Source organism: Oncorhynchus clarkii, chromosome 28 (genome assembly GCF_045791955.1).
Source record: "Oncorhynchus clarkii lewisi isolate Uvic-CL-2024 chromosome 28, UVic_Ocla_1.0, whole genome shotgun sequence".
In the NCBI taxonomy this organism is placed as follows: Eukaryota; Metazoa; Chordata; class Actinopteri; order Salmoniformes; family Salmonidae; genus Oncorhynchus; species Oncorhynchus clarkii.
The window spans coordinates 49336173-49357356 of record NC_092174.1 but is presented as its reverse complement, the minus strand read 5'-3'; the positions used below and the strand labels follow the sequence as shown (position 1 = coordinate 49357356).

Here is a 21184-nt window from a genome sequence, read left to right as displayed (position 1 = left end):
GGGTACTATTACTACATCTAATACTAGTACTACATCTAATACCATTACTACCGGTGTCTGGGTACTATTACTACATCGAATACCATTACTACTAGTATCTTGTACTATTACTACATCTAATACTATTACTACATCTAATACTATTACTACATCTTATATCATTACTACTAGTCTCTTGGTACTATTACTACATCTAATACTATTACTACATCTAATACTAATACTACATCTAATACCATTACTACCAGTCTCTGGGTACTATTACTACATCTAATACTAATAATATTACTACATCTAATACTATTACTACATCTAATACTATTACTACATCTAATACTATTACTACATCTAATACCATTACTGCCAGTCTCTGGGTACTATTACTACATCTAATGCCATTTCTACTAGTCTCTGGGTACTATTACTACATCTAATACCATTATTACTAGTCTCTGGGTACTATTACTACATCTAATACTATTACTACATCTAATACCATTACTACCAGTGTCTGGGTACTATTACTACATCTAATACCATTACTACTAGTCTCTTGGTACTATTACTACATCTAATACTGTTACTACATCTAATACTGTTACTACATCTAATACTGTTACTACATCTAATACTATTACTACATCTAATACCATTACTACTAGTCTCTTGGTACTATTACTACATCTAATACTATTACTACATATAATACCATTACTACTAGTCTCTGGGTACTATTACTACATCTAATATCATTACTACTAGTCTCTGGGTACTATCACTACATCTAATACCATTACTACTAGTCTATGGGTACTATTACTACATCTAATATCATTACTACTAGTTTCTGGGTATTATTACTACATCTAATACTGTTACTACATCTAATACTGTTACTACATCTAATACTATTACTACATCTAATACCATTACTACCAGTCTCTGGATACTATTACTACATCTAATACTATTACTACATCTAATACCATTACTACTAGTCTCTTGGTACTATTACTACATCTAATACTATTACTACATATAATACCATTACTACTAGTCTCTGGGTACTATTACTACATCTAATATCATTACTACTAGTCTCTGGGTACTATCACTACATCTAATACCATTACTACTAGTCTATGGGTACTATTACTACATCTAATATCATTACTACTAGTTTCTGGGTATTATTACTACATCTAATACTGTTACTACATCTAATACTGTTACTACATCTAATACTATTACTACATCTAATACCATTACTACCAGTCTCTGGATACTATTACTACATCTAATACTATTACTACATCTAATACAATTACTTCTAGTCTCTGGGTACTATTACTACATCTAATACTAGTACTACATCTAATACCATTACTACCGGTGTCTGGGTACTATTACTACATCGAATACCATTACTACTAGTATCTTGTACTATTACTACATCTAATACTATTACTACATCTAATACTATTACTACATCTTATATCATTACTACTAGTCTCTTGGTACTATTACTACATCTAATACTATTACTACATCTAATACTAATACTACATCTAATACCATTACTACCAGTCTCTGGGTACTATTACTACATCTAATACTAATAATATTACTACATCTAATACTATTACTACATCTAATACTATTACTACATCTAATACTATTACTACATCTAATACCATTACTGCCAGTCTCTGGGTACTATTACTACATCTAATGCCATTTCTACTAGTCTCTGGGTACTATTACTACATCTAATACCATTATTACTAGTCTCTGGGTACTATTACTACATCTAATACTATTACTACATCTAATACCATTACTACCAGTGTCTGGGTACTATTACTACATCTAATACCATTACTACTAGTCTCTTGGTACTATTACTACATCTAATACTGTTACTACATCTAATACTGTTACTACATCTAATACTGTTACTACATCTAATACTATTACTACATCTAATACCATTACTACTAGTCTCTTGGTACTATTACTACATCTAATACTATTACTACATATAATACCATTACTACTAGTCTCTGGGTACTATTACTACATCTAATATCATTACTACTAGTCTCTGGGTACTATCACTACATCTAATACCATTACTACTAGTCTATGGGTACTATTACTACATCTAATATCATTACTACTAGTTTCTGGGTATTATTACTACATCTAATACTGTTACTACATCTAATACTGTTACTACATCTAATACTATTACTACATCTAATACCATTACTACCAGTCTCTGGATACTATTACTACATCTAATACTATTACTACATCTAATACAATTACTTCTAGTCTCTGGGTACTATTACTACATCTAATACTAGTACTACATCTAATACCATTACTACCGGTGTCTGGGTACTATTACTACATCGAATACCATTACTACTAGTATCTTGTACTATTACTACATCTAATACTATTACTACATCTAATACTATTACTACATCTTATATCATTACTACTAGTCTCTTGGTACTATTACTACATCTAATACTATTACTACATCTAATACTAATACTACATCTAATACCATTACTACCAGTCTCTGGGTACTATTACAACATCTAATACTAATAATATTACTACATCTAATACTATTACTACATCTTATATCATTACTACTAGTCTCTTGGTACTATTACTACATCTAATACTATTACTACATCTAATACTATTACTACATCTAATACCATTACTACCAGTCTCTGGGTACTATTACTACATCTAATACTAATAATATTACTACATCTAATACTATTACTACATCTAATACTATTACTACATCTAATACTATTACTACATCTAATACCATTACTGCCAGTCTCTGGGTACTATTACTACATCTAATACCATTACTACTAGTCTCTGGGTGCTATTACTACATCTAATGCCATTTCTACTAGTCTCTGGGTACTATTACTACATCTAATACCATTATTACTAGTCTCTGGGTACTATTACTACATCTAATACCATTACTACTAGTCTCTGGATACCATTACTAAAGCTAATACCAGTACTACATCTAATACTATTACTACATATAATACCATTACTACTAGTCTCTTGGTACTATTACTACATCTAATACTGTTACTACATCTAATACTATTACTACATCTAATACTATTACTACTAGTCTCTTGGTACTATTACTACATCTAATACTGTTACTACATATAATACTATTACTACATCCAATACTATTACTACATATAATACTATTACTACATATAATACCATTACTACCAGTGTATGGGTACTATTACTACATCTAATACCATTACTACTAGTCTCTTGGTAATATTACTACATCTAATACTGTTACTACATCTAATACTATTACTACATCTAATACTATTACTGCATCTAATACTATTACTACATCTAATACTATTACTACATCTAATACCATTACTACTAGTCTCTTGGTACTATTACTACATCTAATACTATTACTACATCTAATACTATTACTACATCTAATACCATTACTACTAGTCTCTGGGTACTATTACTACATCTAATATCATTACTACTAGTCTCTGGGTACTTTTACTACATCTAATATCATTACTACTAGTTTCTGGGTACTATTACTACATCTAATACTGTTACTACATCTAATACTATTAATACATCTAATACCATTACTACCAGTCTCTGGATACTATTACTACATCTAATACTGTTACTACATCTAATACTATTACTACATCTAATACTATTACTACATCTAATACCATTACTACTAGTCTCTGGGTACTATTACTACATCTAATATCATTACTACTAGTCTCTGGGTACTATTACTACATCTAATACCATTACTACTAGTCTCTTGGTACTATTACTACATCTATTACTGTTACTACATCTAATACTATTACTACATCTAATACTATTACCACATCTAATACCATTACTTCTAGTCTCTGGGTTCTATTACTACATCTAATACTATTACTACATCTAATACCATTACTACTAGTCTCTGGGTACTATTACTACATCTAATACTGTTACTACATCTAATACTATTACTACATCTAATACAATTACAACTAGTCTCTGGGTACTATTACTACATATGATACTGTTACTAGATCTAATACTATTACTACATCTAATACCATTACTACCAGTCTCTGGGTACTATTACTACATCTAATACTATTACTACATCTAATACCATTACTACTAGTCTCTGGGTACTATTACTACATCTAATTCTGTTACTACTTGTCTCTGGGTACTAAAGAATGTATTTCTCTGTTAGCAGTACGCAGTGATTGTAACAATGCTGTTACCACTACCTTCTATTTGTTAGGCTCACATCATTAGTGTGGTTGGAGAGGTCCAGTGCTTTAACCTGTTTGACTACACTAGAAGATTAAGTTAGCCAAACCACTGCTGTTATCTGTAACTCAAGCTATAAACTCCTAAACCATGCAATAAAACCATGATGCACCATAAAACTACGCTGATCGACAAGTGTGGTTTCCTGTACCAGATCGGGTTCTGTGTGTTTCTAACCCCTGTACCACATGACCCCTGACCCTGTTCTCTCTCCTCCCTCTAGCATCACGGCTGTGATCAGTAACAAGTGTGGTTTCCTGTACCACCTGACCCCTGACCCTTTTCTCTCTCCTCCCTCTAGCATCACGGCTGTGCTCAGTAACAAGTGTGGTTTCCAGCTGCAGTACCAGATGGGGTTTTGTGTGTGGCTGCTGGCCTTCAACTCTCAGCTCTGTGAGCAGCTACGCCGTTACAACGTGGTGCCAGCCCTGTCTGACATCCTGCAGGAGTCTGTCAAGGAGAAGGTCACGCGCATCATCCTGGCTGCCTTCAGGGTACGTACTGCTAGTTAGTTACGGTAGGTAGGTAGGTACAGTGGGGCAAAAAAGTATTTAGTCAGCCACCAATTGTGCAAGTTCTCCCACTTAAAAATATGAGAGGCCTGTAATTTTCATCATAGGTACACTTCAACTATGACAGACAAAATGAGAATCAAAAATCCAGAAAATCACATTGTAGGATTTTTAATCAATTTATTTGCAAATTATGGTGGTAATAAGTATTTAAAAATCCCAGAACCACACGGGGGGACCTAGTGAATGACCTGCAGAGAGCTGGGACCAAAGTAACAAAGCCTACCATCAGTAACACACTACGCCGCCAGGGACTCAAATCCTGCCGTGCCAGACGTGTCCCCCTGCTTAAGCCAGTACATGTCCAGGCCCGTCTGAAGTTTGCTAGAGAGCATTTGGATGATCCAGAAGAAGATTGGGGGAATGTCATATGGTCAGATGAAACCAAAATATAACTTTTCGGTAAAAACTCAACTCGTCGTGTTTGGAGGACAAAGAATGCTGAGTTGCATCCAAAGAGCACCATACCTACTGTGAAGCATGGGGGTGGAAACATCATGCTTTGGGGCTGTTTTTCTGCAAAGGGACCAGGACGACTGATCCGTGTAAAAGAAAGAATGAATGGGGCCATGTATCGTGAGATTTTGAGTGAAAACCTCCTTTCATCAGCAAGGGCATTGAAGACGAAACGTGGCTGAGTCTTTCAGCATGACAATGATCCCAAACACACCGCCCGGGCAACGAAGGAGTGGCTTCGTAAGAAGCATTTCAAGGTCCTGGAGTGGCCTAGCCAGTCTCCAGATCTCAACCCCATAGAAAATCTTTGGAGGGAGTTGAAAGTCTGTGTTGCCCAGCAACAGCCCCAAAACATCACTGCTCTAGAGGAGATCTGCATGGAGGAATGGGCCAAAATACCAGCAACAGTGTGTGAAAACCTTGTGAAGACTTACAGAAAACGTTTGACCTCTGTCATTGCCAACAAAGGGTATATAACAAAGTAATGAGAAACTTTTGTTATTGACCAAATACTTATTTTCCACCATAATTTGCAAATAAATTCATTAAAAATCCTACAATGTGATTTTCAGGATTTTTTTTCTCATTTTGTCTGTCATAGTTGAAGTGTACCTATGATGAAAATTACAGGCCTCTCTCATCTTTTTAAGTGGGAGAACTTGCACAATTGGTGGCTGACTAAATACTTTTTGCCCCACTGTAGTTGGTTACAGTAGCTAGTTGTCTACTTATCCCTGTCTGACATCCTGCAGGACTCTGTCAGATAATGAATTCACCATCCATGGCCCCAAAACAAACAGTCTTGTACAGTTTACCACACAATTCAGTCCCATTCATAATCCTGTTTAGTGGCTCCAGTATCAGAACCCTGTTGGTGGCTCCAGTATCAGCACCCTGTTGGTGGCTCCAGTATCAGCACCCTGTTTAGTGGCTCCAGTATCAGCACCCTGTTGGTGGCTCCAGTATCAGCACCCTGTTGGTGGCTCCAGTATCAGCACCCTGTTGGTGGCTCCAGTATCAGCACCCTGTTGGTGGCTCCAGTATCAGCACCCTGTTGGTGGCTCCAGTATCAGCACCCTGTTGTCTGTTGGTGGCTCCAGTATCAGCACCCTGTTGGTGGCTCCAGTATCAACACCCTGTTGGTGGCTCCAGTATCAACACCCTGTTGTAGCTTGGTGAGGAGTATGCCCTGGCCATGATACATATTAATATTATTTTTCTAGAACCTGTTGGAGAAGTCAGCGGATAGGGAGACCCGTCAGGAGTATGCCCTGGCCATGATACAGTGTAAGGTTCTGAAGCAGCTGGAGAATCTGGACCAGCAGAAGTATGATGATGAGGACATCACTGAAGACCTCAAGTTCCTGCTGGAGAGTCTAGGGGAGAGCGTTCAGGACCTCAGGTTTGTGACTTCTAACCCAGTTAACACCCAGAAAGACTGATACGGTCAACATCGCTCTATATTAAGGGTGTGTTCGTACATTCAATCTGGAGTGCCGGAGTGCTCTGGGCGTTCGTAAATTTGGAAAATAGGGTTGATTCGAGCGTTCTGACCTCACAACGGCAGTCAAGCACCCAAGCTAACTGGCTGACGTTGGCTAGTTTGCTAGCTACTTCCAGACACAAATGAGAGAATACCTCACTCTGATAATTTTACTCTCCCTCTTTTTCTCTCTCTCTTGGTCTCCCTCTTTTTCTCTCTCTCTCGGTCTCCCTCTTTTTCTCTCTCTCTCGGTCTCCCTCTTTTTCTCTCTCTCTCGGTCTCCCTCTTTTTCTCTCTCTCGGTCTCCCTCTTTTTCTCTCTCTCTCGGTCTCCCTCTTTTTCTCTCTCTCTCGGTCTCCCTCTTTTTCTCTCTCTCTCGGTCTCCCTCTTTTTCTCTCTCTCGGTCTCCCTCTTTTTCTCTCTCTCTCGGTCTCCCTCTTTCTCTCTCTCTCTCGGTCTCCCTCTTTTTCTCTCTTTCGGTCTCCCTCTTTTTCTCTCTCTCTCGGTCTCCCTCTTTTTCTCTCTCTCTCGGTCTCCCTCTCTCTCGGTCTCCCTATTTTTTCTCTCTCTCTCTCGGTCTCCCTCTTTTTTTTTCTCTCTCTCTCTCGGTCTCCCTCTTTTTTTCTCTCTCTCTCTCTCGGTCTCCCTCTTTGTTTTTCTCTCTCTCTCTCGGTCTCCCTCTTTGTTTTTCTCTCTCTCTCCCTCTTTTTTTTTCTCTCTCTCTCTCGGCCTCCCTCTTTTCTCTCTCTCGGTCTCCCTCTTTTTTTCTCTCTCTCTCTCGATCTCTCCCTTTCTCTCTCGATCTCTCTCTTTCTCTCTCTCTCTCTCTGTCTTTTTCTCTCTCTCTCGGTCTCCCTCTTTTTTTCTCTCTCGGTCTCCCTCTTTTTTTCTCTCTCTCTCTCGGTCTCCCTCTTTTTTTCTCTCTCTCTCTCGGTCTCCCTCTTTTTTTCTCTCTCTCTCGGTCTCCCTCTTTTTTTCTCTCTCTCTCTCGGTCTCCCTCTTTTTTTCTCTCTCTCTCGGTCTCCCTCTTTTTTTCTCTCTCTCTCTCGGTCTCCCTCTTTTTTTCTCTCTCTCTCTCTCGGTCTCCCTCTTTGTTTTTCTCTCTCTCTCTCTCGGTCTCCCTCTTTGTTTTTCTCTCTCTCTCTCGGTCTCCCTCTTTGTTTTTCTCTCTCTCTCTCTCGGTCTCCCTCTTTTTTTCTCTCTCTCTCTCGATCTCTCTCTTTCTCTCTCTCTCTCTCTCTGTCTTTTTCTCTCTCTCTCTCTCTCTGTCTTTTTCTCTCTCTCTCGGTCTCCCTCTTTTTTTCTCTCTCTCTCTCGGTCTCCCTCTTTTTTTCTCTCTCTCTCTCGGTCTCCCTCTTTTTTTCTCTCTCTCTCTCGGTCTCCCTCTTTTTTTCTCTCTCTCTCTCGGTCTCCCTTTTTTTTTTTCTCTCTCTCGGTCTCCCTCTTTTTTTTCTCTCTCTCTCTCTCGGTCTCCCTCTTTTTCTGTCTCTCTCTCTCTCTGTCTTTTTCTCTCTCTTGGTCTCCCTCTTTTTTTCTCTCTCTCTCTCGGTCTCCCTCTTTTTTTCTCTCTCTCTCTCGGTCTCCCTCTTTTTTCTCTCTCTCTCTCGGTCTCCCTCTTTTTCTCTCTCTCTCTCGGTCTCCCTCTTTTTCTCTCTCTCTCTCGGTCTCCCTCTTTTTCTCTCTCTCTCTCGGTCTCCAACTTTTTCTCGGTCTCCCTCTTTTTCTCTCTCTCTCGGTCTCCCTCTTTTTTCTCTCTCTCTCTCGGTCTCCCTCTTTTTTCTCTCTCTCTCTCGGTCTCCCTCTTTTTTTCTCTCTCTCTCGGTCTCCCTCTTTCTCTCCCTCTCCCTCTGTGTGCCGCCTCCTGTGTCTCCCTCTCAGTTCGTTTGATGAGTACAGTTCGGAGCTGAAGTCCGGTCGCCTGGAGTGGAGCCCGGTCCACAAGTCAGAGAAGTTCTGGCGTGAGAATGCAGTCCGCCTCAACGAGAAGAACTACGAACTCCTCAAGTAAGACTCACTAGGTTTGGGCGGGATACAAATGTTCATATCATCATACCAGCCTTCTCTAACCCCTGGATTTTTGATATTACCGGCTTAGTACACAAGGCGGCGCCAAAAAAAAAACACTTAGGCGTTTATTACCGGAATGCTAACAAAATTAGCACAAGTAATAGCGAATTTCCATGGAGGCTGCTAGCTAAATATGCTAATAAGCGCAAACGAAAATAAACTAATTGGAAAGACAGGCTATCCAGCTCATAAAGTTATACATAAGTAGGAGCTACCGAATGTTATTTTAGGTGAATTTGGAAATTTACAAACAAATGTGAACGAGAGACATTGTGCAAATGAACAACGTTTGACTGCCTCTCCAGCAGCACGTCTACACACTGTGTCTTTGTGGAGTCGCTAGGGCAACGGGCCTGCCTGCTCTGCACGGAGAAGAGGTGGGGAGGAGCAGACAGACTGAGAACAGAGAGGAGAAAAAATTCAAGGAAATTAAGATAGCAGTGGCAGCTGTACTGATCCAAAGGGCTTTGACTTCTCAAACACGGCAGGAAGCTAACACAATATGATGCCCCATCACCTTATTAATTCAGCCACTTACTGAGCTAAGTAGCAAGTTAAACTTAGGGGTTGTGTTAACGCAGAACTACACATACTTTGTGCCCCTACAGATTTGTGTGGTGCATGATGCCCCTGATTAGTGGATATGTGTTGTTTTAAGGTGTTTTAGATGGATTTCTAACAACCATATAGGCTAAAAAATGTCAAAATGGAGGGCCCCTCAAGGGTGTGTACTCCCTGTTAACCCAAGACTGTGTTGCCAAACACGACTCCAACACCATCATTTAGTTTGCTGATGACACAACAGTGGTAGGCCTGATCACCGACATCGAAGAGACAGCCTATAGGGAGGAGGTCAGAGAACTGGCAGTGTGATGCCAGGAAAACAACCTGTCCCTCAACGTGAGAAAGATGGAGGTGATTGTGGACTACAGGAAAAGGCGGGCCAAACCGGCCCCCATTAACATCGACGGGGCTGCAGTGGAGCGGGTCGAGAGTTTCAAGTTCCTTGGTGTCCACATCACCAACGATCTATCATGGTCCAAACATACCAAGACAGTCGTGAAGATGAAACGACAAAACCTTTTCCCCCTCAGGAGACTGAAAAAATGTGGCATAGATCCTCAAAAAGTTCTACAGCTGCACCATCGAGAGCATCCTGACCGGTTGCATCACCGCCTGGTATGGCAACTGCTCAGCAGTTCCCCATTAGTTCATGCAGCTACTCTTCCTGGAGTCCAGCAAAATTAAGGCAGTTTATACAATTTTAAAAACATTACAATACATTCAGACTGTGTGCCCTGAGGCCCCTACTCCACTACTACCACATATATACAGTACAAAATCCATGTGTACGTGTGTCTGTGCCTTAGTTTGAGCTGCTCCACAGTCCCCACTGTTCCATAAGGTGTTATTATCTGTTTTTTAAATCCAATTTTACTGTTTACATCAGATACTTGATGTGGAATAGAGTCCCATGTAGTCATGAATCTATGCAGTGCTGTGTGCCTCCCAGTCTGTTCTGGACTTGGGGACTGTGAAGAGACCTCTGGTGGCTTGTCTTGTGGGGTGGGCATGAGTATCCGAGCTGTGTGCCAGACAGCTCGGTGCATTCAACATGTCAATACCGCTCATAAATACAATTAGTGATGAAGTCAAGCTCTCTTCCACTTTGAGCCAGGAGAGATTGACATGCATATTATTAATATTAGCTCTCTGTGTACACCCAAGGGCCAGCCGTACTGCCCTGTTCTGAACCAATTACAATTTTCCTAAGTCCTTTTTTGTGGCACCTGACCACACTACTGAACAGTTGTCAAGGTGCGACAAAACTAGGGCCTGTAGGACCTGCATTGTTGACAGTGCTGTTGAGAAGGTTGAGCAGCACTTTATTATGGACAGACTTCTCCCCCATCTTAGCTACTGTTGTATCAATATGTTTTGACCATGACAGTTTACAATCCAGGGTTTCTCCAAGCAGTTTAGTCAACTCAAATTGCTAAATTTCCACATAATTTTTTACAAGATTTAGTTGAGGTTTAGGGTTTAGTGAGTGTTTTGTTCCAAATGCAATGCTTTTAGTTTTAGAAATATTTTATAACTAACTTATTCCTTTCCACCCACTCTGAAGCTAACTGCATCTCTTTCGGAAGTGTTGCAGTCATTTCAGTCACTGTAGTAGCTAACATGTATAGTGTTGAGTCGTCCACATACATAGACACTGGCAATTCATTAGTAAAGATTGAAAAAAGTAATGTGCCTAGACAGCTGCCCTGGGGAATTCCTGATTCTACCTGGATTGTGTTGGAGAGGCTTCCATTAAAGAACACCCTCTGTGTTCTGTTAGACAGGTAACTCTTTATCCACAATATAGCAGGGGGTGTAAAGCCACACAAGTTTTGCCAGCAGAAAAAGCAGCACTGAAGTCTAACAAAACAGCCCCCCCAATCTTTTTGTCATCAATTTATCTCAGCCAATCATCAGTCATTTGTGTAAGTGCTTTGCTTGTTGAATGTCCTTCTCTATAAGCGTGCTGAAAGTCTGTTGTCAATTTGTTTACTGTAAAATAACATTGTATCTGGTCAAACACAATACCCTCCCCTCCATTTGTTTTGTACACTACTGCTACTCATTGTTTATTATCCATGCATAGTCACTTCACCCCCACCTACATGTACAAATTACCTCAACTAACACTGACTCTGTACCGGTACCCCCTGTATATAGCCTCCACATTGACTCTGCACCGGTACCCCCTGTATATAGCCTCCACATTGACTCTGCACCGGTTCCCCCTGTATATAGCCTCCACATTGACTCTGCACCGGTTCCCCCTGTATATAGCCTCCACATTGACTCTGTACCGGTACCCCCTGTATATAGCCTCCACATTGACTCTGTACCGGTACCCCCTGTATATAGCCTCCACATTGACTCTGCACCGGTTCCCCCTGTATATAGCCTCCACATTGACTCTGTACCGGTACCCCCTGTATATAGCCTCCACATTGACTCTGTACCGGTACCCCCTGTATATAGCCTCCACATTGACTCTGCACCGGTTCCCCCTGTATATAGCCTCCACATTGACTCTGTACCGGTACCCCCTGTATATAGCCTCCACATTGACTCTGTACCGGTACCCCCTGTATATAGCCTCCACATTGACTCTGCACCGGTTCCCCCTGTATATAGCCTCCACATTGACTCTGCACCGGTTCCCCCTGTATATAGCCTCCACATTGACTCTGTACCGGTACCCCCTGTATATAGCCTCCACATTGACTCTGTACCGGTACCCCCTGTATATAGCCTCCACATTGACTCTGCACCGGTTCCCCCTGTATATAGCCTCCACATTGACTCTGTACCGGTACCCCCTGTATATAGCCTCCACATTGACTCTGTACCGGTACCCCCTGTATATAGCCTCCACATTGACTCTGCACCGGTTCCCCCTGTATATAGCCTCCACATTGACTCTGTACCGGTACCCCCTGTATATAGCCTCCACATTGACTCTGTACCGGTTCCCCCTGTATATAGCCTCCACATTGACTCTGTACTGGTACCCCCTGTATATAGCCTCCACATTGACTCTGTACCGGTACTCCCTGTGTATAGCCTCCACATTGACTCTGTACCGTAACACCCTGTATATAGCCTCCACATTGACTCTGTACCGTAACACCCTGTATATAGCCTCCACATTGACTCTGTACCGTAACACCTTGTATATAGCCTCCACATTGACTCTGTACCGGTTCCCCCTGTATATAGCCTCCACATTGACTCTGTACCGTAATACCCTGTATATAGCCTCCACACTGACTCTGTACCGTAATAGCCTGTATATAACCTCCACACGGACTCTGTACCGGTACCCCCTGTATATAACCTCCACACTGACTCCGTACCGGTTACCCCTGTACATGTCCTCCACACTGACTCTTTACCGATACCCCATGTATATAACCTCCACATTGACTCTGTACCGGTACCCCCTGTATATAGCCTCCACATTGACTCTGTACCGTAACACCCTGTATATAGCCTCCACATTGACTCTGTACCGTAACACCCTGTATATAGTCTCCACATTGACTCTGTACCGTAACACCCTGTATATAGCCTCCACATTGACTCTGTACCGGTACCCCCTGTATATAGCCTCCACATTGACTCTGTACCGTAACACCCTGTATATAGTCTCCACACTTTCTCTGTACCGGTACCCCTGTATATAGTCTCCACACTTTCTCTGTACCGGTACCCCTGTATATAGTCTCCACACTTTCTCTGTACCGGTACCCCTGTATATAGTCTCCACACTTTCTCTGTACCGGTACCCCTGTATATAGTCTCCACACTTTCTCTGTACCGGTACCCCTGTATATAGTCTCCACCCTTTCTCTGTACCGGTACCCCTGTATATAGTCTCAACATTTATTCTGTACCGGTACCCCCTGTATATAGCCTCTTTGGAGGGAGTTGAAAGTCCGTGTTGCCCAGCAACAGCCCCAAAACATCACTGCTCTAGAGGAGATCTACATGGAGGAATGGGCCAAAATACCAGCAACAGTGTGTGAAAATCTTGTGAAGACATACAGAAAACGTTTGACCTCTGTCATTACCAACAAAGGGTATTTAACAAAATATTGAGATAAACTTTTGTTATTGACCAAATACTTATTTTCCATCATAATTTGCAAATCAATTTCACATCCTACAATGTGATTTTCTGGAATTTTTTTTCTCATTTTGTCTGTCATAGTTGAAGTGTACCTATGATGAAAATTACAGGCCTCATCTTTTTAAGTGGGAGAACTTGCACAATTGGTGGCTGACTAAATACTTTTTTGCCCTACTGTATCTGATGTTAGCGTTAGTTATATGTTCTCCCTCCTCAGGATCCTTACTCGGCTGTTGGAGGTATCTGATGTTAGGGTTAGTTATGTGTTATGTTCTCCCTCCTCAGGATCCTTACTCGGCTGTTGGAGGTATCTGATGACCCTCAGGTTATTGCTGTAGCTGCTCATGATGTTGGAGAATACGTCAGACACTACCCTCGGGGGAAACGGTAAGGACACGCAGAGTGTTATTATTGGATCATACCATATTCTATTGTAGTGTTTACCAACTCCAGTCCTCCAGTAGCCCCGGACAAGCACACCCGATTCAACTTGCCAACTAATCATAAAGCCCTCAATGAGTTGAGTCGGGTGTGTTTGCCCAGAGCTACAACAAAACTGTGTGCTGTTGGGGACACTACCCCTCTACCTACCAATAATAACATGCTGTTGGGGACACTACCCCTCTACCTACCAATAATAACATGCTGTTGGGGACACTACCCCTCTACCTACCAATAATAACATGCTGTTGGGGACACTACCCCTCTACCTACCAATAATAACATGCTGTTGGGGACACTACCCCTCTACCTACCAATAATAACATGCTGTTGGGGACACTACCCCTCTACCTACCAATAATAACATGCTGTTGGGGACACTACCCCTCTACCTACCAATAATAACATGCTGTTGGGGGGACTACCCCTCTACCTACCAATAATAACATGCTGTTGGGGACACTACCCCTCTACCTCCCAATAATAACATGCTGTTGGGGACACTACCCCTCTACCTACCAATAATAACATGCTGTTGGGGACACTACCCCTCTACCTACCAATAATAACATGCTGTTTGGGACACTACCCCTCTACCTACCAATAATAACATGCTGTTTGGGACACTACCCCTCTACCTACCAATAATAACATGCTGTTGGGGACACTACCCCTCTACCTACCAATAATAACATGCTGTTGGGGACACTACCCCTCTACCTACCAATAATAACATGCTGTTGGGGACACTACCCCTCTACCTACCAATAATAACATGCTGTTGGGGACACTACCCCTCTACCTACCAATAATAACATGCTGTTGGGGACACTACCCCTCTACCTACCAATAATAACATGCTGTTGGGGGGACTACCCCTCTACCTACCAATAATAACATGCTGTTGGGGGGACTACCCCTCTACCTACCAATAATAACATGCTGTTGGGGACACTACCCCTCTACCTACCAATAATAACATGCTGTTGGGGACACTACCCCTCTACCTACCAATAATAACATGCTGTTGGGGACACTACCCCTCTACCTACCAATAATAACATGCTGTTGGGGACACTACCCCTCTACCTACCAATAATAACATGCTGTTGGGGACACTACCCCTCTACCTACCAATAATAACATGCTGTTGGGGACACTACCCCTCTACCTACCAATAATAACATGCTGTTGGGGGGACTGGAGTTGGGTATAATAAAAAAATTGTTTTAACTCCCTGGCGTCCTCCCTCCACTACCTCGCTGTCCTCCACCTCCTCCCTCCACTACCTCCCTGGCCTCCACTACCTCCATGGCCTCCTCCCTCCACTACCTCCCTGGCCTCCTCCCTCTACTACCTTCCTGGCCTCCTCCCTCCACTACCTCTCTACCTCCACCACCTCTCTACCTCCACCTCCTCCTTCCACTACCTCCCTGGCCTCCTCCCTCCACCACCTTCCTGGCCTCCTCCACCTCCTCCCTCCACCACCTTCCTGGCCTCCTCCACCTCCTCCCTCCACTACCTCCCTGGCCTCCTCCCTCCACTACCTCCCTGGCCTCCTCCCTCCACTACCTCCCTGGCCTCGTCCCTCTACTACCTCCCTCCACTACCTACCTGGCCTCGTCCCTCTACTACCTCCCTCCACTACCTACCTGGCCTGGTCCCTCTACTACCTCCCTCCACTACCTCTTTCGCCTCGTCCCTCTACTACCTCCCTCCATTACCTCCCTGGCCTCCTCCCTCCACTACCTCCCTGGCCTCGTCCCTCTACTACCTCCCTCCACTACCTCCCTGTCCTCCTCCCTCCACTACCTCCCTCCACTACCTCCCTGGCCTCCTCCATCCACTACCTCCCTGACCTCCTCCCTCCACCACCTCCCTGACCTCCTCCCTCCACCACCTTCCTGGCCTCCTCCCTCCACTACCTCTCTACCTCCCTGGCCTCTTCCCTCCACTACCTCGCTGGCCTCGTCCCTCCACTACCTCTCTACATCCCTGGCCTCCTCCCTCCACTACCTCCCTGGCCTCCTCCCTCCACTACCTCCCTGGCCTCCTCCCTCCACTACCTCCCTGGCCTCCTCCCTCCACTACCTCCCTGGCCTCCTCCCTCCACTACCTCCCTGGCCTCCTCCACCTCCTCCCTCCACTGCCTCCCTGGCCCTCTCCCTCTACTACCTCCATCTGCTACCTCCCTGGCCTCCTCCCTCCACTACCTTCCTGGCCTCCTCCCTCCACTACCTCCCTGGCCTCGTCCCTCTATTACCTCCCTCCACTACCTCCCTGGCTTCCTCCCTCCACTACCTCCCTGGCCTCCTCTCTCCACCACCTTCTTGGCCTCCTCCCTCCACTACCTCCCTGTCCTCCTCCACCTCCTCCCTCCACTACCTCACCGGACTCCTCCCTCCACTACCTCTCTACCTCCCTGGCCTCCTCCCTCCACTACCTCTCTACCTCCCTGGCCTCCCTCCACTACCTCTCTACCTCCCTGGCCTCCTCCCTCCACTACCTCTCTACCTCCCTGGCCTCCTCCCTCCATTACCTCCATGGCCTCCTCCCTCCACAACCTCTCTACCTCCCTGGCCTCCTCCCTCCACTACCTCTCTACCTCCCTGGCCTCCTCCCTCCACTACCTCTCTACCTCCCTGGCCTCCTCCCTCCACTAGTTCCCTGGCCTCCTCCCTCCACTACGTCCCTGGCCGCCTCCCTCCACTACCTCTCTACCTACCTCCACTACCTCCCTGGCCTCCTCCCTCCACTACCTTTCTACCTCCCTGGCCTCCTCCCTCCACTACCTCTCTACCTCCCTCCACTACCTCCCTGGCCTCCTTCCTCCACTACCTTTCTACCTCCCTCCACTACCTCCCTGGCCTCCTCCCTCCACTACCACTCTACCTCCCTCCACTACCTCCCTGGCCTCCTCCCTCCACTACCTCTCTACCTCCCTCCACTACCTCCCTGGCCTCCTCCCTCCACTACCTCCCTGGCCTCCTCCCTCCACTACCTCTCTACCTCCCTCCACTACCTCCCTTGCCCCCTCCCTCCACTACCTCTCTACCTCCCTCCACTACCTCCCTGGCCTCCTCCCTCCACTACTTCCCTGGCCACCTCCCTCCACTACCTCTCTACCTCCCTCCACTACCTCTCTACCTCCCTCCACTTCCTCCCTGGCCTCCTCCCTCCACTACCTCCCTGGCCTCCTCCCTCCACTACCTCCCTGGCCTCCTCCCTCCACTACCTCTCTACCTCCCTCCACTACCTCCCTCGCCTCCTTCCTCCACTACCTCTCTACCTCCCTACCTCCCTCCACTACCTCCCTGGCCTCCTCCCTCCACTACCTCTCTACCTCCCTCCACTACCTCCCTGGCCTCCTCCCTCCACTACGTCCCTGGCCACCTCCCTCCACTACCTCTCTACCTCCCTCCACTTCCTCCCTGGCCTCCTCCCTCTCTACCTCCCTCCACTACCTCCCTGGCCTCCTCCCTCCACTACCTCTCTACCTCCCTCCACTACCTCCCTGGCCTCCTCCCTCCACTACGTCCCTGGCCTCCTCCCTCCACTACCTCTCTACCTCCCTCCACTATCTCCCTGGCCTCCTCCCTCCATTACCTCTCTACCTCCCTCCTCTACCTCCCTACCTCCCTCCACTACCTCCCTGGCCTCGTCCCTCCACTACCTCCCTGGCCTCGTCCCTCCACTACCTCCCTGGCCTCGTCCCTCCACTACCTCCCTGGCCTCGTCCCTCCACTGCCTCCCTGGCCCTCTCCCTCTACTACCTCCATCTGCTACCTCCCTGGCCTCCTCCCTCCACTACCTTCCTGGCCTCCTCCCTCCACTACCTCCCTGGCCTCGTCCCTCTATTACCTCCCTCCACTACCTCCCTGGCTTCCTCCCTCCACTACCTCCCTGGCCTCCTCTCTCCACCACCTTCCTGTCCTCCTCCATCTCCTCCCTCCACTACCTCCCTGGCCTCTCTCCACCACCTTCTTGGCCTCCTCCCTCCACTACCTCCCTGTCCTCCTCCACCTCCTCCCTCCACTACCTCACCGGACTCCTCCCTCCACTACCTCTCTACCTCCCTGGCCTCCTCCCTCCACTACCTCTCTACCTCCCTGGCCTCCCTCCACTACCTCTCTACCTCCCTGGCCTCCTCCCTCCACTACCTCTCTACCTCCCTGGCCTCCTCCCTCCATTACCTCCATGGCCTCCTCCCTCCACAACCTCTCTACCTCCCTGGCCTCCTCCCTCCACTACCTCTCTACCTCCCTGGCCTCCTCCCTCCACTACCTCTCTACCTCCCTGGCCTCCTCCCTCCACTAGTTCCCTGGCCTCCTCCCTCCACTACGTCCCTGGCCGCCTCCCTCCACTACCTCTCTACCTACCTCCACTACCTCCCTGGCCTCCTCCCTCCACTACCTTTCTACCTCCCTGGCCTCCTCCCTCCACTACCTCTCTACCTCCCTCCACTACCTCCCTGGCCTCCTTCCTCCACTACCTTTCTACCTCCCTCCACTACCTCCCTGGCCTCCTCCCTCCACTACCACTCTACCTCCCTCCACTACCTCCCTGGCCTCCTCCCTCCACTACCACTCTACCTCCCTCCACTACCTCCCTGGCCTCCTCCCTCCACTACCTCTCTACCTCCCTCCACTACCTCCCTGGCCTCCTCCCTCCACTACCTCCCTGGCCTCCTCCCTCCACTACCTCCCTGGCCTCCTCCCTCCACTACCTCTCTACCTCCCTCCACTACCTCCCTTGCCCCCTCCCTCCACTACCTCTCTACCTCCCTCCACTACCTCCCTGGCCTCCTCCCTCCACTACGTCCCTGGCCACCTCCCTCCACTACCTCTCTACCTCCCTCCACTTTCTCCCTGGCCTCCTCCCTCCACTACCTCCCTGGCCTCCTCCCTCCACTACCTCTCTACCTCCCTCCACTACCTCCCTCGCCTCCTTCCTCCACTACCTCTCTACCTCCCTACCTCCCTCCACTACCTCCCTGGCCTCCTCCCTCCACTACCTCTCTACCTCCCTCCACTACCTCCCTTGCCTCCTCCTTCCACTACCTCTCTACCTCCCTCCACTACCTCCCTGGCCTCCTCCCTCCACTACGTCCCTGGCCACCTCCCTCCACTACCTCTCTACCTCCCTCCACTTCCTCCCTGGCCTCCTCCCTCTCTACCTCCCTCCACTACCTCCCTGGCCTCCTCCCTCCACTACCTCCCTGTCCTCCTCCCTCCACTACGTCCCTGGCCTCCTCCCTCCACTACCTCTCTACCTCCCTCCACTATCTCCCTGGCCTCCTCCCTCCATTACCTCTCTACCTCCCTCCTCTACCTCCCTACCTCCCTCCACTACCTCCCTGGCCTCGTCCCTCCACTACCTCCCTGGCCTCGTCCCTCCACTACCTCCCTGGCCTCGTCCCTCCACTACCTCCCTGGCCTCGTCCCTCCACTACCTCCCTGGCCTCGTCCCTCCACTAGCTCCCTGGCCTCGTCCCTCCACTACCTCCCTGGCCTCGTCCCTCCACTACCTCCCTGGCCTCGTCCCTCCACTACCTCCCTGGCCTCGTCCCTCCACTACCTCACTGGTCTCCTCCCTCCACTACCTCTCTACCTCCCTCCACTACTTCCCTGGCCTCCTCCCTCCACTACCTCTCTACCTCCCTCCACTTCCTCCCTGGCCTCCTCCCTCCACTACCTCTCTACCTCCATCCATTACCTCTCTACCTCCCTACCTCCCTCCACTACCTCTCTACCTCCCTCCATTACCTCTCTACCTCCCTCCACCACCTCCCTGGCCTCGTCCCTCCACCACCTCCCTGGCCTCGTCCCTCCATTACCTCCCTGGCCTCCTCCCTCCACTACCTCCCTGGCCTCCTCCCTCCACTACCTCCCTGGCCTCCTCCCTCCACTACCTCCCTGGCCTCCTCCCTCCACTACCTCTCTACCTCCCTCCTCTACCTCCCTACCTCCCTCCACTACCTCCCTGGCCTCCTCCCTCCACTACCTCCCTGGCCTCCTCCCTCCACTACCTCCCTGGCCTCCTCCCTCCTGCCCTATGTACAGTGCATTCAAAAAGTACAACAAACAATTACGTTACAGCCTTTTTCTAAAAATGGATTAAATGTAATTTAATGTAACTCTTCAATCTCCACAATACACCATAATGACAAAGGGTCAACAGGTTTAGAAATTGAGGTCTAGTACACCCTGTTTCCATTGATCATCCTTGATGTTGGATGTTGACAGTGCGTGTCAGAGCAAAAACCAAGCCATGAGTTGTAAGGAATTGTCCATTGAGCTCCGAGACAGGATTGTGTCGAAGCACCGATCTGGGCAAGGGTACCAAAACATATCTACAGCATTAAAGGTCCCCGAGAACACAGTGGCCTCCATCATTCTTAAATGGAAAAAGTTTGGAACCACCAAGACTCTTCCTAGAGCTGGCTGCCCGGCCAAGCTCAGCCAAGCTGAGCACTCCACCAATCAGGCCTCTATTGTAGAGTGGCCAGACGAAAGCCACTCCTCAGTAAAAGGCACATGACAGCCCACTTGGAGTTTGCCAAAAGGCACCTAAAGTACTCAGACCATGAGAAACAAGATTCTCTGGTCTGATGAAATCAAGATTGAACTCTTTTTGCCTAAATACCAAGCGTCCCTTCTGAAGGAGACCTGGCACCATCCCTACAGGGAATCATGGTGGTGGCAGCATCATGCTGTGGGGATGTTTTTAAGTGGCAGGGACTGGCAAACTTGAGGCTGTAATCGTTGCCAAAGGTGCTTCAACAAAGTACTGAGTAAAGGGTCTGAATACTTATGTAAATGTGATATTTCAGTATTTTCTTTGTAATACATTTGAAAAGAATAAGGCTGTAACGTAGCAAAATGTAGGAAAAGTCAAGGGGTCTGAATACAAATGCACTGCAATTAGACCACTCTAACACAGCTCTCCATCTCCCTCCCACCGATTAATGTGAATGGATAAACTGTTTGCATCTGTTCTGTTCACCAGAAAGGTTCTCATTTCCTAAGGTATTAAATGGTTACCTCTACCTATATTGTCTGTCCGTGG

At 46.6% G+C, this 21184-nt stretch overlaps 1 protein-coding gene across 2 annotated transcripts in view; it reads left to right on the top strand.

Annotated features, from left to right (window-relative positions):
• LOC139386551 (V-type proton ATPase subunit H-like) overlaps positions 1 to 21184 on the top strand; it is a 131898-nt gene that overhangs the window by 97605 nt on the left and 13109 nt on the right. For both annotated transcript variants that reach the window (XM_071132200.1, XM_071132201.1), the window contains 4 exons: positions 4709 to 4901; positions 6659 to 6837; positions 8797 to 8922; positions 13961 to 14062. In XM_071132200.1, the coding sequence (XP_070988301.1) occupies positions 4709 to 4901; positions 6659 to 6837; positions 8797 to 8922; positions 13961 to 14062 (600 nt within the window). The remainder of the gene's footprint in view (positions 1 to 4708; positions 4902 to 6658; positions 6838 to 8796; positions 8923 to 13960; positions 14063 to 21184) is intronic.